This window comes from Natator depressus, chromosome 3 (assembly GCF_965152275.1).
Source record: "Natator depressus isolate rNatDep1 chromosome 3, rNatDep2.hap1, whole genome shotgun sequence".
Lineage (NCBI taxonomy): Eukaryota > Metazoa > Chordata > Testudines > Cheloniidae > Natator > Natator depressus.
This window is the reverse complement of record NC_134236.1, coordinates 187,289,436-187,315,092: the sequence shown is the minus strand read 5'-3', so window position 1 is coordinate 187,315,092 and position 25,657 is coordinate 187,289,436. Positions and strand designations below refer to the sequence as shown.

The window sequence follows — 25,657 nt, the reverse complement described above, 5'->3', positions numbered from 1 at the left end:
ACATTTTGAGATTGGCAGTATCCACACTTTTCTGCTTAAGTGATTTCCTACTTTAATATAATTTAATAACAGCAGAAAAAACTCCAACATTTTATTTCCAACTTATACCTTTTCTTTTTACAATATTTTCTCAGATACAAAAAACAATGAAATAACATGTGCCAAGAAAAAATTCAGCAACCCCCATCATTTTGCTTCCTTTTGTCCATCTGACAGAGGAAAAAAAAGGTAGATAAAGGTTACAATAAATAGATTTTCTATATAATATATTCCTAAAAGGAATATTTTTGTAAATAGTTATCACTATTTGTTAATTTGATTTTTTCTGTGAGACCCCAAGAACTTCCAGGTCAAAATGATATGTGAGGTTTAAAATCATGTGACCTTTGTTACATATTATTGTCTTCCAAAATACACAATCCCTCATCCTCCATCTAGGGACACCTTTAGCATCACTGTTCTTTTCTCCATTTACTCCTCTTCCTTCTCTTGTTTCCCCCATCCACTTCTATTGTGTCAATAACCATCCCATCCAGATGATTCCCAAATCTACCTCCAAAGTGTTCCCCTCTCTTCAGTCTCAAAAGTGCCAGTGCCTCTCTAAATTTGAGATGGCAGCAGGGTATGCCAGAGAAGTAAATCTCTACACAGCAAAGAAAACCTGCGGCTGGCCTATGCCAGCTGACTTGGGCTCACAGGGCTCGGGCTGTGGCTGTTTCATTGCTATATAGACTTCCCGGCTTGGGCTGGAGTCAGGGATCACCCCACCCCGCAGGTTCATAGAGCCTGGGCTCAAGCCCGACTCAGAAGTCTACACAGCAATGTGTAGCTCACAGCCCAAGGCCCCAAGTCTGCTGTTATGGGCCAGCCACGGGTTTTTCTTTGCTGTGTAGACATACCCTATATCTTTCTACTTGATCCCTTTCCAATAGTCTCTCTCTAATTTCTTTGACAACTTTTGCTATTTTTCCTGGCTCCTAGGCTTGCAAGCTCATTATCATCTTTGACTCTCCCTCTCCCCCCCCCCCCCCTTCTTTCCCCATATCCAGTCGCCATCTAGGTTTCTTTGCTTCCTCTTTTAATATAGACAAAGTACATCTCTTACTCTTGATCGCTACTCCAAAATTTTTATCCATGCCTTGATTCTCTCATATGGACTTTTGGAACCTTCTGCTCTCTGACTTGCCTATCTCTTTCCCTCTTTCACTTCTTCCCTCTTTGTATTATATCCCAGTCATCTTAGTGGGTCAGCCAAAGTGGAGATACAGAGACCAGCTTTGCATTTATCTAGTATGTGTTATATATAATTTCGCAAGATAAATACTTTCATTAGAATGATTGCACTTGGAGATGTAAAAAAAGAAAAAAATCTGCATTTTGTGTCTGAAATCATACCCAGACTGGAAATAGAAGAGCCATTTTTTTAAACTATTTAATTAAAATTCGCTAAGTAATCTACAAAGGTTTTTTTTCCCTAATGGACTGTTGATCAACATTATTAAATCCTTATGAAGAAATAGTTCTTCTCAGAGCCAAATTTATTTTTATAAAGTTGTCTAGGATCAAAACTACTATAGCAATATCTATTTGACTGAAACAAATATAAAAAAATGTGTTGAAAATGCATATGCTATGTTGGAAATGCAGTTGTATAATTTAATTTACTAATGGGAAGAGTTTAAGGGTGTAAACTCTTAAAATCAACTGGAATTACTGTACATTTAATTTATCAATCTTTTGAAATTAAATATTTAAAGGTTTACATTCTCATTGAAGGGATTGAGGGCTGAATTCTCTGGTCTGTTAAGCAGTGGAAATTGAATCTGCTATGCCTCTTCTGCAACTTTAATTTACCCAGGACTAGATAACTAAACATCACTCCATTTCTCACAGACACATACAGTGGAGAATTGAGACCTGAAACCATACTAGCAGGTCAGACTTTTTAAAAGGAAATAATTCCTTCTAGAAATCACATTTTTGGAATTGAAATAAGCAATTTTCTGGCCACACAATTGTTTTTGAGACGCAAAGGATGCCTTTTATATTAAATCCATCTACAAAAGACTCTAACTACTGTTTGACTCTGAATAAAATCTTTTGAAAAGTTTAGTTTGGAGTGGGAATCGCTGCATAGGAGTCAAGAAGGCAAACTCATAAATTAACAGCAGATTATACTGAATTTTACTCACTCCTTACTTAGAATGCAGTTGTTATGAATATGTAATAAAAATACTTCCAGGTCTTAACATTGATTTCTGAAATTAATATTAGGTTTGAGAATGGCTACCAACTTCAAGAATGCTGTACTTTAGATACATCAGAATATAACAAAAATGTATTAGAAAATTTAACAGTACTTTTTGAGTACATTAAAGTTATCAGTAGTTAATATTTGTGTGGACCATTAACAAATCAAAAAAAGCATTTTGAGTACTAACAGGAAAAATGTTGACCCTAGCACACTGCAGTGTATTTTACAGCGGGTTTTGTGCTAGATTTAAAAACTTTGAAATGCTGTCATTTTTTAAAAAGATCATTCTATATTGCTATTGGTAGAGTGCCATGTAACTTGTTAAAATTTTCTTTTTTCTTAGAGCTCCTTAATAGACATTTATAATCAGTTCTTGGCAGCATTAGAATCACTGAAAGAATTCTGGAATGCTATGGATGAAATTGATGAGAAGACTTGGGTACTTGAGCCAGAAAACCCCACACGGAGTGCCACAATGAGAAGAATTGCAATAGGTAGGAAAACAGGAGAAGGAATGAAGTATTTTTTTTAAACAGAAGTGAAGTTGATTTTTTTGCTTTACTTAATAGAGAACAAGGAATAGGAAAAGAAAGGTTACACTTTAAAAAAAAAAAAAAACTATTACTTGTTTGTTATTGTATAAAACTAACCTGAGGCAGAATATTGAATTTTTTGGGGAGAAAGTATAATTTTGTATTTTTAGTTTTACATTTAAAGTTCTGATATAAATATTTATAAATTACAAACACAAGTGTTGATGAATTCAAAACTGAGGACACATTTGTGATAATCCTATATAAGAGGTATTTCAGTATAGGATTTTTAAATAGATTGTGTATAAAATGGATGTCCATTATAGAACAGAAGAAAAATTAGTTTACTTTTTAAAAATTATTCACTACTAATTGTAATGAGAATCCCTTGTCAGAAAACTAAATTTTGTAATACATTTTAGGTTGTACTGTAAATATTTTTTTAGTGTGAAACTGTTTTTGGAAGGATGAAAGAACTGGAAATGCAGCTGTGGGAGAGGGGAAGAGGATAACAGCTGTGGGTTAAAAGGAAAAAAAACAGAAGGTGGAGAGAAGATAAAAGGCATGGAATAAACTATAACTATATTAAATAATACAAAATATACGTGACTAAAGCACTCTGTGGCTCATCATCAGAATACATGGAATTACAGCCTTAATATGTAAAGAGTACCTTAGTTATTTGAAAAGTAGGCACTTTCCACTGTCTGCAGTCAAAAATAGAGAAAAAATGTATCTTCGGAATGAGGACTCCGATGTTTAGCTTAGCATTTGTATAATTATATACTGCGATGTTGCTCAACTTCAGTCACAAGCGCCAGAAGTCTGATGGTACATGATAGAACAAAAATAAAACAAATTTAAGTTCCTGAAAGTTGGAGGACTATTAACTAGCTGCAAAATAGGGAAACAACAGAAGTAGGCAGTACCCACTCTGAGACTGCAGCTTTATGCAAACAACTGTTGAGCTGATGGCTGAAATGATAGGTCACTCTTTCCCCTACTTGACAGCCCAGAGACTGCAGTGAGTCTCCTTTTGTGTAGCCAGCTCCTCTCCCTTCCAGTCCGGTTGGGCCCTCTCCCCTGCCTTTTCCTGATTCCTGAGAGTATGTCTATGCTGCAGTAAAACACCTGCAGCTGGCATGTGTCAACTGACTTGGGCTTCAGGGCTATAAAACTGCAGTGTAAATGTTTGGGCTCTGGCTGGAGCTGGGACTCTGGCACCCTCCCCACTTACGGTTTATCAGAGGACTTTAACTCACTGCCTAGATAAAACTTGTTTATACTGAACTAAAATTTGTAGTCATGAACACCATCAGTTCAGAATTCTAAGCCAAATAGCTTACTTTAGCCATCTAAAAGCTGTAACAATGTTCATAAAACTACAGGTGTGCTCAAAACAACTCATTTGAAAAACATAAGTACTTTCTCTATTTGCGGTTATAAAGGAAAGCTTTACACCTTCCATTTAAAATGCATTCTCTCTCATTTCAGGAAACAATGTTTCCATAAACTTAGAGGTAGATCCCAGGCACCCAACTATGCTTCCTGAGTGTTACTTTCTTGGAGCAGACCACGGTAAGGTCTTTCATATACGAAATTTCATATACAAACTCATTTCTCAATCTTAGAAGCTGGGTCTGTTTTGACTTGTACCAGTAACTGCTTACAGGCTTTTAAGGTAAACTTAATTTAGTGGTTTCAGGCTCTGTCTTGTATTTAAGCAAAGTTTAAAATGTCAAAAAAGAAAAGGAGTACTTCTCCTTTTCTTTTTGCGGATACAGACTAACACGGCTGCTACTCTGAAACCTTTAAAATGTCAGTATCTCTTGCATATACTTACACAAAACAATACAAGAGTGAATTCACGGCATGCTGTTGTGCACTGTTAATGTGTTAAAGTCTGGCAAATTAAGATACCACAAATTGAAGAATACTTTAAAAATACAAAAAGAAAAGGAGTACTTGTGGCACCTTAGAGACTAACCAATTTATTTGAGCATAAGCTTTCATGATCTACAGATCACTTCATCGGATGTAGCTCATGAAAGCTTATGCTCAGATAAATTGGTTAGTCTCTAAGGTGCCACAAGTACTCCTTTTCTTTTTGTGAATACAGACTAACACGGCTGCTACTCTGAAACCTTTAAAAATACAGTTATGAGAAAAGTGACTAACTTGACAACTTATTTTTCTCCTGTAGGCACTGTAGAAGTCATTCAGCTGTAGGAGAGTAGCTAGATTGAGTTTTAGCTACTACACAGTCAATAGAATTGTTAACTACATTCTAGATACAGGGTCACATCCTGTCCTGACTTTTCCCACATTATATATGGGGATGATACACAAGCTGTTTTTCCCCCAGCTTGACTGTCTGATACCACGCTGAGTTTGCAAGGATAACAAAAACACAAAACACTTAATTCTTTTAAGTGCTGATTGAGTAAATGTATTCTGCAAGTTACTGAGAGAAAGGTGGAACCCTACAATATTTTTTTTAGTCCTTTTCCAGCAGAATCACAATTCAGGAGTTGCCCTGTGTCCTGCAGAGAATTATTCTGAAAGATAATTATCTGACCACATCTATGATTATTTTGCATGTTTTTTTTGTTTTTTATAAATAATCCACTGTAAATTCCCTAATGTCTTTCCCTCGATTTTCTATAGCTCCTGGCCATGTCTTGAGGGGCAATCATACCTTTGGTGTACAATGTCCCAAAACTTAGTGCTATTATCATTATATATGACTTTTCAAATATGATAACTGCGAGCCAGATTTGTAAATGTATTAAGATGCCTAGTGGGATTTCAAATGCATTGGCACCCCTGCATATTTAGGTGTCTAAATACCTTTAAAAAATCTAGTTGTAAGTGCTGAAATGCGGGGGAAGTCTCTTCCTGTGAGTAATGTAAATATCTGTGTGTAACTTTGTAGTGGTAAATCCTTTGAGAATGAAGCTGAACAACAACATGCACTTGTGGTAAGTGTTTTCACGAATACAATTTTAGTTTAAAATCTGCATTTTGCAGTTCCATGTGTTAAAGTCTCTTTCCTCTACTTGCAGGGATCCAGATATCACCCTATTACAAAATTTGAAAGAAGTTTTAGAAACTGATTTTCCTTCTCGTGCTGTGCTAGAAAAGACTGTAAGTGTAGTTTTTTGTTGATGCTCAGTCTTTATTTCTGAATACTATAGACCGATGAAAATTAAATTGTCATCTTATAACTGCCAGCAAAAATAAGAGTCAGAAAGGATGTAATTGGATTAATAATTTGTAAAAAAGGCTTCTGAACATCAAGCAACAATTGTTCGCTTATTAACAAATAGTAATAAGTACATACTTTCTTATGGTCTCCACAGCATTAAGGTGATTAATTACAGGCATCAACATTAAAAGGGGAGGAGAAAGTTCCATAGTACTAATAGGGTGGAAAATCCAAACATTCTGTTATGGATATTGATGATTTAGAACTCTAATTATGGAGGTAGATCTGCCTAGAGGGGCAAGAGGCCATCCAAATAATGGTGCTGCATCTTCGAGTAGTGTCCCTGTGGGTGCTCCTCTGTCGGCATGCTTGTGTTCCTGTGCTGCTGATTGGAGAACTTTGGTAGCAGTCGGTTTCACCCACGCATGCGCTGCTCCCCTCCTGCCACAAGGCTAGCCAGCATGCGTGGGCAGTGCCTCCTCAATTCCTTCTCACCCGCCATACAGAGCCCAGTTTCACTATGGACCAGTTTCACCTGGTGGCATACCAGCCTTCTGACCCACAACATCCCTAGTATAGGCAACTGTGGTACCAACCACTGCGCCCCTTCCCATCACAGTGGCCGTACTGGGACCCTGGCAGGCCCAAAGGCAACAGGCCTCCATCACTGATAGTACGGCACTGAGGAAGTACCCTCCTTCAGCTGCTGCTTCAAGGGCCTCTGAACTCCCCGAGCAGGCAAGGGAAGAACTGGAGGCCAAAGTCGAAGAGGAAGTCACTCCTCCAGCCCACTTCTCATCATTATCACCAGATGAGACTGTGATGCCCCCTTCGCCATCTATGGCAGATGACTGTAAGCTGTTCCAGGACTTGGCACAGAGGGTGACAGAGGCCTTTACAAGAGGTGTCTGAGTTGCGCCACTAGCTGGTGGACATTCTGCATTCCTGCACTTCCTCCAGAGTGCTCCTTCCCTATTAATGAGGCTCTAGTGGATTCTGCCAAGGTGATATGGCAGGCCTCTGCATCCATCCCACCAACTTGTAAGAGGGCAGACAAGAAATATGTGCCAGCAAAGGACACAGAATTCCTGTTCTCACACTTGCCTCCCAATTTGATCATTGTGGATGCAGTTAACTCTAAAGGCTGCCAAAACCACTTTAAGTCCACCCCTTATACCAGGACTGGGAGCACCTGGACCTGTTTTGCAGTAAGGCCCACACCTCAGCCACCCTTCAATTCAAAGTGGTGAACTATCAAGCCTTCTGGGCTAAATATGACTCAGAACTATGTGAAATGTAGTTATTTTATTGAAATATTGAATAGCTCCCGCATTCTCACAAGGACCAATTTAAGGCCTTGGTTAACGAGGGCCAGCTGGTGACAGTGTCGCTCCAGTATGCATTTGATGGTGGCACGTTCTATTTTGTCTGCATTGTGATGAGACGGGCCTCGTGGCTTCATCTCTTTGACTTCCCCAAGGAGGTCCAAACGACGGTGGAGGACTTCCCTTTTTAGGGGACAAAATTATTTGCTGAAAAGACAGATGCCTCCCTCCACATGTTAAAAGATTTGAGGGCCACTCTTCAATCCCTTGGGATTTATACACCTGGATACAAAAGAAGGTACAATACTCATCTCGGTAGTCACAATATCCATCTCAATATACACAAAGATCGTATAAACCTCAAAGGAAGAAGCCCAGGTTCTCCAGATGAAAGATGTTGGGATCTCAGCAAACTTCCTCTCAGCCCTCCACCTCGAAGAAATAGTTTTGATAGGCTGATCGAGGTGCCCATAGAACTCTCCCCTCATTTCACAGTGGAAAACACCCATCCCTTCGGAGATCATCTCGCCCCGTTCCACAGAATCTGGGAATGGATAACCTCCAACAAGTGGGTGTTGGAGATCATCTGAGATGGCTACTCCACCCATTTCTCCTCCCTCTCCCCCTCCCAAAAACCGCTCCCCATCCCTTCTCAGGGGCCATTCTCATAAAAGCTTTCTATGTCAGGAGATAAACCATCTCCTCAGTGTAGAAGCCATAGTGCGAGTATCCACACATGTAAGGGGCAGAGGCTTCTAATTTTGTTACTTCCTGGAGACCCATACTGGACCTCAGAGAGCTCAAAAAGTTTATCAAGGCTCAGAAATTCAAGATGGTCATGTTGTTATCATTCGTTATCGTTAGAAAAAGGAGACTGGTTCTCGGCCCTTAACCTCCAAGATGCTTATTTTCACATCTTGATCATATCGAGCCACAGACATTACCTCAGGTTCATGTTAGGTCAAGACCACTACCAATACAGAGTACTCCCTTTCAGCCTTTCATTGGCCCCAAGAGTATTCTTCAAGGTCCTTTTGGTAGTGGCGGCCCATTTATGCTCTCAAGGCATCATGATTTATCATTACCTGGACTGCCTTCTCAGGGTATGGTCCTTTGCAGAGTCCCAGCAAGTCACTGAGACCACGCTAGACCTGTTTCAGAATCTGGGTCTACAGATAGATAAACAAAAATCTACATTAATACCGGTAGAGAGACTAGAATTCATAGGAGCCGACCTTGACTCCATTCCTCCCACATCACAGATTTCTCAGTCTCTCCTCGTTGATAGACAGTACAATCCATCCCCCAAATTTTGGCCAAACATTGCCTCCAGCTCCTGGGCCACATGGCCATGAGCACATCGGTTATTGCTCATCCCAGACTACGCATGAGATGTCTCCAAGCATGCTTTTGGTTCAGTTTACAGGCCGAACAAAGACAACATAAGCAAACTACTATCAGTGCCCACCAGGGTCAAGCAATCCCAGTAAACGTCTGTACAGGAATCCTGTTTGTTCAGTCTTCCCCATCTCTACTCCTAACCGCACGCATCTCAATGGTCGCACAATACAGGAGAAATGGACTCCAGGTGAGAGATGCCTCCACATTAACATGTGGACTTGCTTCCTCCTGCTGATCAAAGACATGTACAAAAGGGTCATGACGGATAATGTGGCCTGCATATATTACACAAACCGTCAGGGAGGCACCAGGGCTCATTCCCTGTCTGTAGAACACTAAAACTATGGAACTGATGCATCTCCCATAGTATCTTAATATCAGCTGCCTACTTATCAGGAACACACAACATGACGGCAGACAGTCTCAGCCCCAAATTCCCACATGACCACGAATGGGAGAGAGATTCGGTGGTACTCCACAATATATTCTGACAGTGGGGGATACCGGTAATAGACCTATTCACTACTTACCAGAACAAGCAGTGTCCACAGTACTGCTCTAGAGTGGGGATTGGACAACATTCCATGGAAGATGCCCTCCTCCATCTATGGGACAAAGGCCTTCTTTACGCTTTTCCCCCATTACGTCGAATATTGAAAGTCCTGTTGAAAGTGAAGAGAGCGCAAACATACTGATTTCTCCCACTTGGCCCAGACAGACGTGGTACCCTTACCTGTCACAGCTGGCATTATGTCCACTGATGACTCTTCCAATCACTCCTTATCTTCTGTCGCTGAAAGAGACACACACTCTCCATCCCAACCTGTGGATTCTGTGTCTCGAAGTCTGGCTCCTTCATGGTTTCAGCACGTAGAGACATCTTGCTCTGAGGAGGTATAGGACGTGTTATTGCACAGTAGGAAAGGAGCTACTTGCCATACCTATCTACAAAAATGAAAGAGATTCCAGATCCCAAAAGTGTCATGCCTAATACATCCACCCTACCAGTGATCCTGGACTACCTTTTGAGTCTCAAGAAATCAGGACTCTCTATTGGTTCACATAGCAGCAATTGCAACCTTCCCTCCGCAGACAGAAGGATATTCAATCTTCTCCCATCTGACTATGAAGAAGTTTATCAAATGCATAGCAAACTTCTTCCCACAACCCAGACTTCCCATGCCTCAATAGGATCGCAACCTACTGTTAAAAGGTCTGACTAGGCCACCATTTGAACCCATAGCCACTTGTTCATTAACTCACCTTACCATGAAGATGGTGTTTCTCATTGTCATCACCTCTGCAAGAAGGATTGGGGAAATAGCAGTTCCAATGGCGCATTCCCCTTTCACTGGGTTCTTCCCTGACAAGGTCATGCTTAGACCACATCTGAAATTCACTCCCAACATGACTTCTGCATTTCACATAAATTAGCTTATTTAGCTTCCAGCCTTTTATCCCAGACCTCATCAGGATAAAAAGAGCCTTCAGAAAATTCTCCTCTCCATTGCAGATAGGTCAAAAGGCACAGTGATTTCATCTCACTGACTCTCTAAGTGCGTCTTGGACTGTATTAAATTCTGTTACCAATTGCATAATGTAACTCCCCCCCGTCTTCAATACGCATGCATTCTACAAGGTCGGTCTCATCCTTCGCCCAGGGTATCCCTATATCAGAAATCTGAAGAGCAGTTACCTGGGCATCTGCACACACCTTTACAGAACACTATGGCATCTTGGGGATTTGGCTTCAGACTCCAAATTTGGTGCCACAGTACTATCGTCGATATCAGACTTGACTCCGAAGTCACAGTCTCCAGTGGTGGGCACTGCTCAGGAATCACCTACAGTGGAGCCACCCATAGGGACACCTCTCGAAGAAGTTACCTTGTGCAATAACAATGGTTCTTCAAGATGTGTGCCCTGATGGGAGCTCCATGACCCATCCTCCTCCCCTCTATTTTGGAGTCCTCACAGTTGACTGTGCGGTAGAGAAGTAACTGAGGAGAGATTGCTCAAGCATGCTGGCTAGCCTAGTGGCAGGCCGGGAGCAACGCATGTGCAGGTGGGACAGACTACTACCAAAGCTCTCTGATCAGCAGCGCAGGGACACAGACAACCTACAAAAAGAAAAGGAGTACTTGTGGCACCTTAGAGACTAACAACTTTATTTGAGCATAAGCTTTCATGAGCTACAGCTCACTTCATCCGATGAAGTGAGCTGTAGCTCACGAAAGCTTATTCTCAAATAAATTTGTCAGTCTCTTAGGTGCCACAAGTACTCCTTTTCTTTTTGCGGATACAGACTAACACGGCTGCTACTTGACAACCTACAGTGGAGCATCCACAGGAGGACACATCTCAAGGAACCAATGTTACTGCACAAGGTGAGTACCTTCTTTAATGGAATTAATCACAATACAGTAACTCCTCACTTAACGTAGTTATGTTCCTGAAAAATGTGACTTTAAGCGAAACGATGTTAAGCGACTCCAATTTCCCCATAAGAATTAATGTAAATAGAGGGGGGTTAGGTTCCACGGAAATTTTTTTTGTCAGACAAAAGGCATTATATACATTTTAAACAAGCAGTTTAACACAGGTAGCCTGTATACATTTTAAAAACAATTTTAAACAAGCAATTTAATACAGGTATTAAACAGGCTGGCAGCACAACTATCAGCTCCCCTACGCGCCCTCTGACCCCCTCAGCGCCTCCGGCCTGCCGGCAGACCCCGTGAATCAGCGCCATCCCACCACCTCCTGCCTGCAGCAATCAGCTGTCTTGCGGCGTTCAGGAGGCGGGGGGGAGGCTGTGCACCATGTCCTCGCTCCTCCCCCCAGCCTCCTGAACGCCGCAAGACAGCTGATTGCTGCAGGCAGGAGGCGGGCACTGATCCATGAGGTCTGCTGGCGGGCGGGAAGCGCTGCGCGGGGGGCTGCCAGCCGTGGACAAAGCAGGCGGCCAAAGGATGTTATAGGGGAGCACTGCACAACTTTAAGTGAGCATGTTCTGTAATGGAGCAGGGATGTAAGATGGAAACAAAGTTAAGCAATAGGACATTAAGTGAGGAGTTATTGTACTATAATTCTGGATTGAGTGTGGCTCTCACGTATGAAATTTGACAGTTCTTAAATTAAAAGCTAATATCTGACTGTGAGGCCTTCTGTCTAATACAGTGAAAGTTCACTGTAGTTAAAAGCATGAGGACCATCTGAAATAATGAAGTTAAAAAACTGCATGTCAGTCAACAGTGGACATTGTTTTAAGGTGCATGAAATCATGCTAGGACAAAAATGAACCTTTTGCTGAATTATCAAATCTCCCAGGACAGGCAGGGCGGCTCAATCTGGAGAAGGAAAACTGATCTGAAACCCTCATCTATGGGTTAAATAAAGCCTAGTTTGGGCAGCAGGAAAAGCAGTACCACCTCTTATTCGTCCATCTGGTCTATAGCAATAAGATGGGGAGAGTTTGGGCATTCAACTGGGGAAAGGCCCTCTCACTGTGGTATGTCAGGGACACCAATTAATACACTATAGTTTCTGGCACAAGGTGACTACATTGGTGCAAACAATGTTTTTCTTTTTGGTGAGTTACCAAAGGGCAGTAGTAGATATTAGCAAGGGCTAATGCTAATGGTGAGAGGGCATCTTAGCCCTATGCCAGAAGTTCACGCACCTTAAGCCTGGCAGCCCCAGCATCTGAGCTGGGGATGTCTGGCAGTCAGTGTCTGAACAGTCCTGTAGAGGGTCAGGGGACTACCACTTAGAATGAAGAGTCAGATGAATAGCAACGACCTGCACAGCCAAAGAATTCCCATATAAGTAGCAATACTGAGTGTACCCCATTTGACGACAAAGGTCTGGAAGTAGCTGATATGATCGTAAGGAGAGTATTTATGTTCTATATCTGCAGAAAACACGGTGAATGGGGAACACAGTGAGGGAACTTAGATTGTAAACTCTTCTATGGTAACAAAAGCAGGTGTAATGGAGTCAGGAGGGTAGTGAGAGGAGAGCTGAGAAAGAACAATGATTGAAATTATTAGAGTAAGTGACTGACTGATGGCTGTGTAGGTCCAAATTAAGGAGCATATTCTGTTTGTGATATCAGCGTATGCACCTCAAGAAAGATGAAATGAAGCAGAGTTTCCCCTAAGACTTGCAAGCACTAGTGGACAGAGCTGTGCCAGAGGAGATGTTGGGTGACTTGAATTATGGAAGAGACAAGCAAAAACAGAAGGGGTAATGTGCTTAGGAAATTCCCGTCTAGGCACTATGGAATGAGGAAGGGAAACTATTACTAGACCATATGTAATGTCAATCAATGGATGATAGCCAATCCATGGTTCCAAAAGATGAGTCATTTGGTCACGTACATCAGTAGTGGAAACAAAGTTGGTATTAGCTGAAGAATAGAACTACCTCAAAAGAACATGGATTGCAGCAGCGGAAGAGATTTGTGGCTGATGCAGATGGGGAAAACAGAGGGAAAGAGAAGAGTAGTGATAGACTGAAGTCCAGGTAGTTACCCAAAACAAAAAAAATAGAGCCTAATGAAAAAACAAATGAATACACTGAGTGTAAATGAAAGTGACTAGAACGAAGGAAAGTGAGCTGCCAAACAGGCAGTGAAGAAAGCCAAAAAGAATGCCATACATGACTTGTATGCCAAGCTTGTAAACCATCCACAACTGGCTGGCCAAAAGATCTGTAGCTTGGCAAAAAATGACCACACCCCACATTATGTGTGGGGGGAGAGAGGGACTGTTGTGTGGTTTGCTGGAGAAACTACTGGCAAAAAAATCTACAGCATGGCAAAAATGGCCACACCACACATTAATCAGGGGCGTGGGAGGGGAGGGGAATGGACTGTTGTCTGGCTGGAGGAAGGTGTGTACCTCTTTAAAGGATAGGGAGGCAAGGAGTGAGGTTGCAGCAATGACAGGTCAATGTGGGGATGCTGACCCTTCCCCCCCGCCCCCCGGTGACTGGAAGAGAGGAGAGGTCACACCAAGCAGGAGAAGCCCTCTTTTACCTGGACCTGGCAGAACAGCAATGACTCAAGCTCTGCAATCTTCATGGTGCCATGTGGTAGCACAGCAGGGGAAGGGGTAGGAATGCTCCCCACCCCGCACTTCAGCCCACAGAAGGAAAGCTGGCATTTAGTAACAGAAGGGGAGCAAATTTTAGGCATAGCTCGGAAACTTCTGTGTGGATGGGATACAGTGATCAGATAAATGGATTGGTAAAGAATTCAAAGGAGGTATTTGTTAAAGGACTGGAAACTGGGAAGTTCGGGGCTTGTCAGCAAGTTAAAGAAGTATGGGCTGGATGAATGCACTATAAGGTGGGTAGAAAATTGGCTAGATTGTCGGGCTCAATGGGTAGTGATCAATGGCTCCATGTCTAGTTGCCAGCCAGTATCAAGTGAAGTGCCCCAAGGGTTGGTCCTCGGGCTGGTTTTGTTCAATATCTTCATTAATGATCTGGAGGATGGTGTGGATTGCACCCTCAGCAAGTTTGCAGACAATACTAAACTGGGAGGAGTGGTAGATACGCTGGAGGGCAGGGATAGGATACAGAGGGACCTAGACAAATTGGAGGATTGGGCCAAAAGAAATCTGATGAGGTTCAACGAGGACAAGTGCAGAGTCCTGCACTTAGGACAGAAGAATCCAATGCACCGCTACAGACTAGGGACCGAATGGCTAGGTAGCAGTTCTGCAGAAAAGGACCTAGGGGTTACAGTGGACGAGAAGCTGGATATGAGTCAACAGTGTGCCCTTGTTGCCAAGAAGGCCAATGGCATTTTGGGATGTATAAGTAGGGGCATTGCCAGCAGATCGAGGGACGTGATCCTTCCCCTCTATTCGACACTGTTGAGGCCTCATCTGGAGTACTGTGTCCAGTTTTGGGCCCCACACTACAAGAAGGATGTGGAAAAACTGGAAAACGTCCAGCGGAGGGCAACAAAAATGATTAGGGGACTGGAACACATGACTTAGGAGGAGAGGCTGAGGGAACTGGGATTGTTTAGTCTACAGAAGAGAAGAATGAGGGGGGATTTGATAGCTGCTTTCAACTACCTGAAAGGGGGTTCCAAAGAGGATGGATCTAGACTATTCTCAGTGGTAGCAGATGACAGGACAAAGAGTAACGGTCTCAAGTTACAGTGGGGGAGATTTAGGTTGGATATTAGGAAAAACTTTTTCACTAGGAGAGTGGTGAAACACTGGAATGCGTTACCTAGGGAGGTGGTGGAATCTCCTTCCTTAGAGGTTTTTAAGGTCAGGCTTGACAGAGCCCTGTCTGGGATGATTTAGTTGGGGATTGGTCCTGCTTTGAGCAGGGGTTGAACTAGATGACCTCCTAAGGTCCCTTCCAACCCTGATATTCTATGATTCCTATGTCTGACATGGCAGGGAGCCAACTGCCCCTCTTAGAGCCCACCTTAACTCGCATGGGTTGGAGGGGGAAGAAGAGATAAGGTCCCAGCAGTAGGTGGGCTGGGGACGAGGATGGGAAAGAGGGTTAGCTGATGGAAGCCCCCCTGGTATATATTAAAATGATCATGCCATTACCAGCACTATACACTTTTATCTGTGGGGAGCTCCCAGACAGTTAATAAAATGGAGGCCTAATTAAACCACGTGCAGTGTCTCCTGTCCTTCCGGCATAGCTGGACAATGAGATTCAAAGGGAAGGAGGATGGTATTGCAACGCCATTTGTAAAGAATGACCAGGGGAGGCTGTTAGTAACACATGACCAAGCAAAGGAGAGGTGGAAATAGTAGTTTGAGGGGCAAAACCACCTTTTTGGCAGAGTTGCCTACATGTAAACCATCCACAGCTGGCTGGCCAAAAGATCTATAGCTTGGCAAAAAATGACCACACCCCACATTAAGGATCTGAGTCTGACATAATGGAGGATAAGGTGAGAAAATGTAGTCCAGATAATGAAGAATGGTAAGGCAGTTGGACCTGATAAAATGATGGCAGACCTGGTGAAAATCCAATGATTGAAATTATTAGAGTAAGTGACTGACTGATGGCTCTATGGGTCCAAATTAAGGCGCATATTCTGCTCCTTAAAAACCAAGAGACGTATAAAGTGGATGAGCAGAGTAGTTAAAGCCATAGAGTGAATCAAGAGAATTCCTGAAGACTGATGAGTCTATTTTGGCATCAATACATAAGGAAAGCATCCATGAATGCAGACACTATCAAGGGATAAAGTTACCAGAACACACATTGGATGCTAGGATTGGGAGAAAGGTGGACAGGACAAATGAACAAAAACAGTTCTGCTTTAGGAAAAGCTAAGGAACCACAGATTCCATGTTCATAATTCGGCAAGTGATAGAGAAGCAGCTAGAATATCAACAGGATAGCTTCTGGACTTCCATAGACTCTAGAAAAAGCATATGTTAAAATGAACAGAAGGATGCTCACACCAGTGTTGAAATATTGTCTGAGAATTTAATAACTATGGGGAATGCAGTGTATAGTTCTAAAACAGTGATCTGAATGTGTTTTGGAACAGCAAGCCCCTTGGAATTGGAAATCAGATTGCATCAGGGGTCGGCCCTCAGTCCATTGCTGTTTATCATATTTATAGACTACGTCAGCAGGAAGATCACAATGGGAAAAGGTCAGAAGCTGCAGTATAGAGATGAAATGGCAATAAGGGCATCCTCAAAAGACAACTTGGAGAAAATAGTAAACCAATGGTATGACCAGCTAAGCAGCCATGGGATGACAATGAACAGTGTCATATCAGTAGACACTCTGTTGTTAGCCACTCCAGACAGCATGACACACTCCACAATGTGATATGGTGCAGGGGGTTGGACTAGATGATCTCCTGAGGTCCCCTCCAACTCTGATAGTCTGAGTCTATGAGTCTAAGCCTGGGTGGTAGAGACTCAGGGTCAGTGCCTACAGGTGTTTGAAACAAGATGTCTTTGCACAATAAAGGGTTACCTAAAGGGACAGATAGTGAAATGAAAGCATTAAGATGGAAGTCAGTTTGTGATGTGGCTGACAAAACCCAGGAAGCGCAACTTTGCTGGTTTGGAGACATACAGAGGATGAACAAAGAGGACCTGGTGAAGATAGCATGGAGAGTATGGTAGGAAAGAGATCCTGAGAAAGCAATGGATGGATTGAATCATAGAATATCAGGGTTGGACGGGATCTCAGGAGGTCATCTAGTCCAACCCCCTGCTCAAAGCAGGACCAATCCCCAAAGATGATATGCAGATGGACCTTAGTTTTGCTTTGGACAAAGATGATGGATGCTTGGACAACAACATCACTGGGTGTGGGTGCGGAGAAGATGATCACATCTATTGGCTGTAAATAGAACTAGTTCCAGTCTTGGAACAGGTGAAATGGACTTTTAAAGGAAGAAATACACAATAATTAGAAAGTGGTGTACTTTATTTCTTCCTCATTTCCACCTTGTTAATGTCCATAAAGTGAACTTGTCTGAAATAGCTTTGTTTTGTATTTTTAAGGACTTCACTATGGACTGTGGTATCTGTTATGCTTACCGACTTGATGGTGCTATTCCAGACCAAGTATGTGGTGATTCCCGATGTGGACAACCTTTCCATCAGGCTTGTTTGTTTGAGGTAAAATTTTTATTAATGTAACAAATCCACTTGGCTCCAATTCATGGATCCTTAATATGGGCTTCTGTATGAGAATATTATGGAAGCAGTACAAATAGCTAGTTAAGTGACGGGTAAAGGACTCGTGAGAGAGAACAGCAATGAAGCAGAACCACTACGCCTTCTTAATTACATGTTCTTATTGCTGCTTCCATAGTGTTCTCTCCCATCACTCACGTATGTCTTTTAAGCTCTTGGGGGGCAAGCTGCTTTACTGTGTGTGTACAGGCCAAGGTCTAATCCAGACAGGAGCTTCTAGATGCTACAAAAGTAGAACTATTTAGTAATAGTGCTCTGAAAACCTCAGAAGGGAGTGTGGGGGAAGTCAGAGAGGATCACTTTTAGCGTACTTTCAGTATGTGAAACCAGTTAATCATGATAGGTAGATTGTACAGAAAACTAATCCAGCAAAATTGCATGCTCCTAATCCAGTGTGAAAACACTACAAATCAGGGATTTATCAGATACTATGGTGAAGAGCACTGTTTATAAGAACTTTAGACTCATTCCTAAATTGGGCATAAAATAAATATTAAGTTTTCTTTATCTTATCTTGCAGTGGTTACAAGGTCTTCCTTCTAGCAGACAAAGTTTTAATGTCATCTTTGGTGAATGTCCATACTGTAACAAGGTAAGGAAACATTTCAGGAAGTCTAATGGAAATGTATAACTGAATAAAGTACAGTACTGGAGTTTGGGAAAAGTAGAAAAAATAAGAGCAGCAGACAGTTAATGTTAATTTGATACACACTTGTGGATTTTATATTTTATTCCACTGTAAAAATTATAGCATGGAGTTAATTTCATGCACCAGTATTTAAAACTATTTGTTGAAACGAGAGTAAAAGTAATATGTAACAATGTCTATATATCAAACATATACCAGAGTCCTTTATCATGAAAGACACAGGAGATTTAATTCTTCTACAATTTTTAGTATTACTCTTTGAAAGGACTAGTTCTGGGAAGCATGCCTAATGTTCAGAATAGAAACAACCAAATAAAAATAGTTTAGCACACATGTAGCCTTGTACATTGTAGAGGTTAAAAGGTATCTATTTACAGTATGTTACTTCACAAATCTTTTTCAAGCCAATCTCGGTGAAAATGTCTATGAAGAAACTTTGAAAAAAGAACTTATACGGCTCTGGATGAATGACCCTGCACATAAACTCAAGACATTTTAAATGGTGACATCAAAGAAAATACAACACAAGAAATATTAATATCAGAAGTACAAGTATGGCAATGGTGTATCGGTACCTCTCTTCAGTAAACGCAAGCTTAAAAATATTGGATACAGAAGGACTAGTAAAATCTCTATTGGGTTCTTGCAAAGATACTGGAGAATATGTAATGCTACTTTGGTGGTGTTTCTTTTTAACTTCCCAGAGAACTGTTTGGGGATAGTGCCTGTGTAGTTGTCTTACGGTGTTTTCCTGCAAGGGGGAAAAAAAATATTCAAATGTTTCCAGCATTAAACCGAGTGGAAATCTGAATCAGAAGAACAAAGATTAAAATATTCTGTTGCACTGCTTTCTGGGGGAAACTTACATGCAAATGTCAAAGAACTACAGTGAAAGAACAAATTCTCACAAGCTTTTAGCAAGATTAGCTAGTAACGTTTGCTGAGCTACTAGGAGTAGAGATTTAACCCCTCTAGATTTTGTGAACATTGTCAGATGCAGCTAACATTCAAAGCTTTATAAATGTACAAATACAGCAGTGTTCATATCTACAAATTAATGTGGGGTTTGGTTTTATAACATGTAGACTAAATGCTTTGCAAAAAGAAATAATTAGAATTTCATTTTTAAAAGCAACATCTAAGGGGCTCTAATACCTTTATCTTTGTCCTCAAAATTGTGAAAATCTATAACATTTACAATATTCTTGCTAATAAAGTTATTATATACCCATTCTAAACTTTTGATTGTCAAATTTGCTGTTCCTATTTATTTAAATTTCATTTTATATCTCCACAGTACAGCAAAACTTGTCATGATTCCTCAAAGGTGTAGGTGGTATTTAATTTCTAGAAGCATCAACTTTATGGCTCCTTTGTCCTGCTTTGATCTTCACCTCTGAACTGACTCCTGCACCCACAACCCCTATCACAAAACTTTCTTCAAAGCACAGGTGTGTTTCTTGTATTTCAATCCTGAAGTTTCTTTTGACAGTCACCTCTTCCGTTAACGTTGCTACCTTCCCATCCCACCTTCCTTCTGCAAACTCCTGTCGTAAATATCCCCTGTTCTGACTTCCAATTTCCTCCTCTCTTTCCTGATGCCTGTTCTGACTATAGTTTTCATATTCCATCCCACTCTCATCCACAATAGTTTCTTTTGCTAAATCCGTCCCACTTATCCTCTATCCTAGCATTATAGTCCTTTGGATGAAAAGTTTGTAGTGGAGAAAGTCAACGTGGACCCTGAATTATCTACCATTTGCCTTGCCAACTGATTTTCCTTTCTAATTAGATACAGAAGTCGTTCTTTTGACGCTTCATCTCAGTTCAGTTTTCACCACAAAAAGATGAGAAGTATCTCATGAACTATTCTTCTCTATAGTCTCCAGTTTAGGTGGTGTTCTACTCTAATCCTCTGTCATTTGCCTTCATACCTACTCTCATGCTCTTCCTTCCCCAGCTGGTGGTTTTCTTCTCTGCCTTCACACATACCACTGTTTCCTGTACCCTTAAAAGCCCTTCTACCTTTCCAACTATCACACATTTCACTTCCAAGTCCTTGAGCAAGCTCTGAACTCTGGATTTCTTGTCAGTTCACTTTCCTCGACTCTTCTCCAATCTATTCACTATTTTCCAAGTGACTAATGACACCTTTCTTGCATCTCTTCTCCATCCTCATTCAAGTATTTTACACCCCCTACCTCTATAGTCTCCTTCAACTGTTCTACTTCCCTCCACTCTTGGTGAACTGCAGGGTTCTGTTCTTGTTCCCCTTTTCTTCCTTTTCCGGAGGTTAAGGTCATATCTGCATTCATGGCTACCAAATTACACATACCACTCCCAATTCTACTATTTCCACCCCTGATCAGTAGCAAAGAGGTATGGCATTTTCCTGATGTATTGCCTCCAAAAAACTAAATGGCAAAAAACAGATTTCTCCCTACACTCCACATCCCAGTCTTGGGGTTGCAGTGTTGTAAATGACTCCACCTCTCACAGTTAGGCTGCTACTGAATTCTGTAACAACTTCAGTGTTTTCCAGTATATGTCATTTTCTCTCCATAACTACTGCTACAACTCTTCTTCTGCCTTAATAAGTTGATGACTAGACTCTTGCAAACTCCTTTGTTCTGTCAAACTCAGCTTCCATCTTCCAGTCCATTTGAAATGCCACCATCAAACTCATCTTCCTTTCCTGCTGTTATAGCCATGTCATATACTGAGTCCGTTCTCTGACTCTTCATCATATTCAGCTTCCTCATCATCATGGCTGTGCCTAGACTAGAATAAGGGTATATAAAATCTTGCCTTTCCAACATTCTTTTGCTTGGACCATGCAGGCTTTGTTTCTTTTTATCTATGCCTGAAATACCCTACCTAATTTTGTACATCACAACCTATCTCTTAAATACGCTCCAAACCACTTTCGTAATCCCAATATAACTCTTCTACATCACTTTCCAAATCAGTTAAATAAAAGGAATTAGCAGGAAGCATACCATCCAACACAATATTCCCTGGGCTCATTTTGTATATTCCTTCTCCAACTTCCCTCCCCTTAATTCTTCATCTGAATTTTTTAACATCCTGACAGCCATATTTAACTTGATTCTCTTGTTAGTGATAATGTGCCGTGAGTACCAGGGAACAACTATAGTGGAATAGCCAGATTAATAGACCTATTTCCCAATTCCTTTTTCCTCCTAGGGAAGAATAACTCAAAAATACTAATGGCAACCCAATATTATGCAAAAGTCTGGTTTATTCTTGTTCTTGACACCTGATCCTTCTCATTGGTTGCTGCTTCTATTGCTTGCTCCCTCTTTCAGTCACCCAGGTATACATACTCCACAACTCCTCCCCTCCAGCTATACTAAATGTACCCTTGCCTTCCAGCTAAGTGCAGCTTCTGATATCACCACAAAGCAGGGGGAAAAAAGAGCACAAATCCCCATACTCCTTCACAACACCATGATTTACAGTGAAGATGGCACCACTGTCACTGGCAGTTTCTGCTACTACACGTGATCAATGTCAGGGACCAGTCTCTATCATTCATAACCCAGGCGATGGACTACCTGGCTGAAGAACCAAAAGCTGCTGTTTTCAGGTAAGAGGCAGGTGAACAGGGGGCTCAGGGTCTGTGGGAGAGGAGGGATTTGGACGGAAGGAGGTTGGGGATGGTCCAATTGGCTGTTTATATTCTAGCATCCAAAACAGAATTTCTGCATAAAAATAGCATCTTAATTGATACTTCCAACTCCTCCTCTGCAATTTTTTAATCTAACCCTTTTCCTATTAGCTGTGACCCTCTATCTGAATTGTTCTGCTCACCACTTGCCTGACTGAAGCCCTGGGGCAGTTTTGCTGTTTCTTCTTCACTTTGCTTCCTTGTATTGGAGTCTCCATGCAGCAGACTGCTTGAAGCAAAGATTTTTTAATAAAGCTGCTTTTAAAGTCTCGTTCTGGTGCTTCATAAATGAGTTTGATTTCCTTATCCAATAAGAAGGGCACAAACTGAGTAAATAGTTACTGTTAAATTAACTTAAAACCAAAGGGGAGGGGGAGAGAGGGGTTTCTTTTGCTAAGATGCCTTCTATTCTGAACTATTCTTACTCACAAGTAGCACTGAAGCCTTTACAGAATGATTCTTTGCATTCTAGAAGTGTGAAACTGAGCCGTACAGATCCACTTTGGCATACAAAGTATACAAGTTGAAGTTAATGAGGGCATTCAGACCTTTTATATAATAGAGTAGCCAATGCTATTGAGCTTTGATCAGTTAAATTCTGACTTTTCAAGGCCTGAAATCAGGATTTTATTATGGGTTAATATTAAATGCAGTTATTTGAAGACCCAGCTATTACCAAACAGTGCCAAGCAGTTTCCTCGCTGAAAATTAGAAGAGGAAAACTATTATTGACTTACAAATGTTTACTTTAATGACAACCACTACACAAGAATGTTGTCACGGGTACCATTCCTAATATCTGTGACTGTAGAGCTAATGTTAAAGGTACTACTAGACGTGCAGCACTATTTTTGAACCTAATGCACAATGATAACAGAACATTTTTTGAACTTCATTATATTTTTGGAATAATGTTATCCAATGGTGTCTAAGCATATAGCAAATTCTGGTGTTACTGTGACGAATATCTAGCCTGCTGTTTGCACACATCTATTGTGCCAATCTTTCAGTAGACAGAAACACAGAACTATCAAAGCAGAACTTTTTTCAGTATGTTCTACTGTAATGTCAAAAATCTCACCAGCAGTGGTTCGTTATTCTGACGCATCTTGTTCAATCCAGCTGGTTTCTCTTGTTCTTGTAATTGCCTGTGTGTTACCGGAATACCAGCTTTTCTCAGACAGTTACGTTCTTTATCATCCAGCTTGCTTTCTTTTTCTTTAAACTGTTTTGGTGTAGGCTTTGGTAACTTAGCCTGTTAACATAGAGTTAATAACATGATATAATGAAAACATGCAACAATTCAGAAAGAAAAGTGCTTAAATACAGTAGTAAGAATACAAACAAAGGCAAAATTCAAAAAGAAAGTCAGAGGATACTAAAAGTATGTAGAAAATAGTTGTCAAAAAATCTTTCCTACAAACAGGACAAGACTAGTGCTACTGTCATGCTATCATTAGCTACTACGTTACCAAAAGGCATTTTTATGGAAAATTATTTCAATAATTTAGAACTATATATACACTTAACCTTTGCTGGGAATGGAAACGCTTAAATTCTTCAATAAATTTCCTATCATGGCATTGAGTCTAATTAATGTTATGGTCTCAAATAAGATAAATATTACTCCTTTATTCAGTTAATCTAACCCTGGAGTGAGAAAGTTTATCTCCTCTTTTCATTTGCTAATATGTACTGGGAATAATGTTCTATTTTTTCCATGCATCTGCGGAATGAATTTTGTTATGTGCACCAATATGGAGGTGATTATGTGGCGGGTATCTGCAGAGGGGTTTGGAGTGTGGGAGGGGGCTGGGGTGAGGATTCTGGGCTGGGGGTGAGGGGTTTGGGTGCAGGCTGCCCCAGAGCTGCAGTGGGGAGAGAGGACTCTGCCCAGCCCTTTCTACCCACAGCAGCACCTAGGCTGGGGGTGAGAGGCTCCCTCTCCCCAGCCGCGGCAGCTCTAGAGCTGGGGGAGATTCTCTCTCCACCACAGCCCTGAGCGCCTGTGTAGCCCTTGATAGGCTGCTGCACAGCCATGCAGTTAGAGGGAACTTAGACTGGGAGCTATATTCTGGCATTCATGCAGTTTTTTTCCAGTCTTATACCCACTCTAAATGTCAAATGATGTCTGTTTTTGGCATTTGTAACTCTTAATGTAAATGTAGCCAAAACACAGCCTGTAGGCCACGTGCTGTCCTTCAGTACTTCTGGCACACTAAACAACTCTGCAGTAGTAATAGTCACATGTGGCCCCTCTGCACAGCAGTTCTTCCTGAGTATAGCAGTTACAAATTAAATCTGCTTCCTTTTGGTGGTGTTGATTAAGTAGTTCAAGAATGGGAATTACACAAAGAAATAATAAAGGAGAGTGTTGTACCAAAGTGGATTGTAGGAGAGCTACTCCATCAGCCGCCAAGCAAGAGTTTAAACACAAAACCTCTAACTAGTCAGAGAATCATAGAATATCAGGGTTGGAAGGGACCTCAGGAGGTCATCTAGTCCAACCCCCTGCTCAAAGCAGGACCAGTCCCCAACTAAATTATCCCAGCCAGGGCTTTGTCAATCTTGACCTTAGAAGTTTTTAAGGAAGGCGATTCCACCACCTCCCAAGGTAACCCATCCCAGTGCTTCACCACCCTCCTAGTGAAAAAGTTTTTCCTAATATCCAACCTAAGCCTCCCCCAAGGTCCAATTCCAATACCTTAATCAACCTTCCCCAAGGTCTAATTCCAAAAAATTAACAAGTATAATTTTCAAAAGTGCCTACTGTCTAGTTTTTGAAAGGTGGTTAGGTACTGAAAGATGCAGATAGGCACCTAGTGTGATTTTCCCCCCTACCCCAAGATAATTATCTAAATACTTTAAAATTTGATGCTTAGATTCTCTCTCTGAAATTCTCTAGGAGTTCAGCTCCCAAGTGCCCAATCCACTTTTCAAATGGGACTTAATTTCTGAAAATCTTTACCCTACACCTGTTATCTCTCCCCACCTAAATGAAGTGTGTCATGTTTTGCGCAAAAAAAAAAAAAAAGGTATATTACCTGAAATCTATCAGATAGGACCTCTGGTTATGCTTGGGTATTCAACCATAACCCTAGCATCCCAGGAGTATATGAGAAAGCTAAAAATATTTATCTGATGCCCGGAAGTATAGAAAGCAAATAGACATGACTTCTGTCCCAATTATCCATTCTAAGCTGATAGAGATGGAAGGAAATGGGAGGACAAGGTCAGCATTAATAAGAGTAAGGAGGCATGGAGTGCAGTATTCTCAGTCAGTTGATGACACTGTATGTCTCTCTCATCTGACTTGGACAAGGTGGTTCAGTGCCTCAGTCAGTGTATAGATGAGAGCAAGCTGGCTGAAGCTCAACCCAGACAAGACTGAGGTGAGGGTAGCGTGGAGCAAGCAGCTGGAGATGGCAGATACAATATCAGTTCCTTTGAGCATGTACATCCACCATTAGTTACTAGGGATTGCAAGTTAGGGGTGACTTTAGATTCCTCCCTGCCTTTGACAATCTTTACAGCAGTAACCCAATCATTTTACCACCAGCTGCATCTGGCTTTGAGTGTGTGATCTTTTAGATGAAAACAGTGCCACTGTTATCCATGCTTGTTACCTCAAGATTAGTCTACATTAGTCTGAAATGTGCTCTCCCATAAAACTATTCAGAGACTACAGCTGCTGGGAGCACATGACACCAGTGCTCTGGCCTCTGCACTGGCTGCCTATGGATCTCTAGGGAGAGTTTAAGTTGTTGGTTATCACCTACTGTGACAGAATACACCCCTGTATTCACTCTATAGACTATTGTAATAATCTTTGTACAAAGTATGCTTCATAAGGTATCACTTAAATTCATAATTTGC

The 25,657-nt window shown here is 41.4% G+C and overlaps 2 protein-coding genes and 1 long non-coding RNA gene across 17 annotated transcripts in view; 1 reads left to right on the top strand and 2 right to left on the bottom strand.

Moving 5' to 3' along the window:
* FANCL (FA complementation group L) overlaps positions 1-19,334 on the top strand; it is an 84,632-nt gene extending 65,298 nt beyond the window's left edge. Inside the window, exons 7-13 of one of the 5 annotated variants that reach the window (XM_074949506.1) lie at positions 2,598-2,748; positions 4,282-4,365; positions 5,723-5,768; positions 5,853-5,934; positions 17,247-17,363; positions 17,962-18,033; positions 18,495-19,334. In XM_074949506.1, coding sequence (XP_074805607.1) covers positions 2,598-2,748; positions 4,282-4,365; positions 5,723-5,768; positions 5,853-5,934; positions 17,247-17,363; positions 17,962-18,033; positions 18,495-18,530 — 588 coding nt within the window. In that variant the 3' untranslated portion in view covers positions 18,531-19,334. The remainder of the gene's footprint in view (positions 1-2,597; positions 2,749-4,281; positions 4,366-5,722; positions 5,769-5,852; positions 5,935-17,246; positions 17,364-17,961; positions 18,034-18,494) is intronic. The other 4 variants (XM_074949509.1, XM_074949505.1, XM_074949508.1 and 1 more) reach the window with 4 other exon arrangements.
* On the bottom strand, positions 7,396-9,978 carry LOC141985413 (uncharacterized). 2 transcript variants are annotated; one of them, XR_012638932.1, is made up of 4 exons: positions 9,252-9,978; positions 8,789-8,952; positions 8,406-8,489; positions 7,396-7,602 (listed from the first exon to the last, which is right to left on the bottom strand). It is a non-coding gene; the product is annotated as an uncharacterized LOC141985413 (long non-coding RNA). The 2 variants fall into 2 exon arrangements; XR_012638931.1 differs by having other exon boundaries at positions 9,455-9,978.
* Positions 18,148-25,657, bottom strand: part of VRK2 (VRK serine/threonine kinase 2) — a 69,678-nt gene continuing 62,168 nt past the window's right edge. For 6 of the 10 annotated variants that reach the window (XM_074949501.1, XM_074949504.1, XM_074949498.1 and 3 more), the window contains 2 exons: positions 22,863-23,036; positions 18,152-18,841 (listed from right to left, as the gene is read on the bottom strand). In XM_074949501.1, the coding sequence (XP_074805602.1) occupies positions 18,599-18,841; positions 22,863-23,036 (417 nt within the window). In that variant the 3' untranslated portion in view covers positions 18,152-18,598. Of the gene's footprint in view, positions 18,842-22,862; positions 23,037-25,657 lie in introns of all 10 variants that reach the window. The other 4 variants (XM_074949497.1, XM_074949496.1, XM_074949495.1 and 1 more) reach the window with 2 other exon arrangements.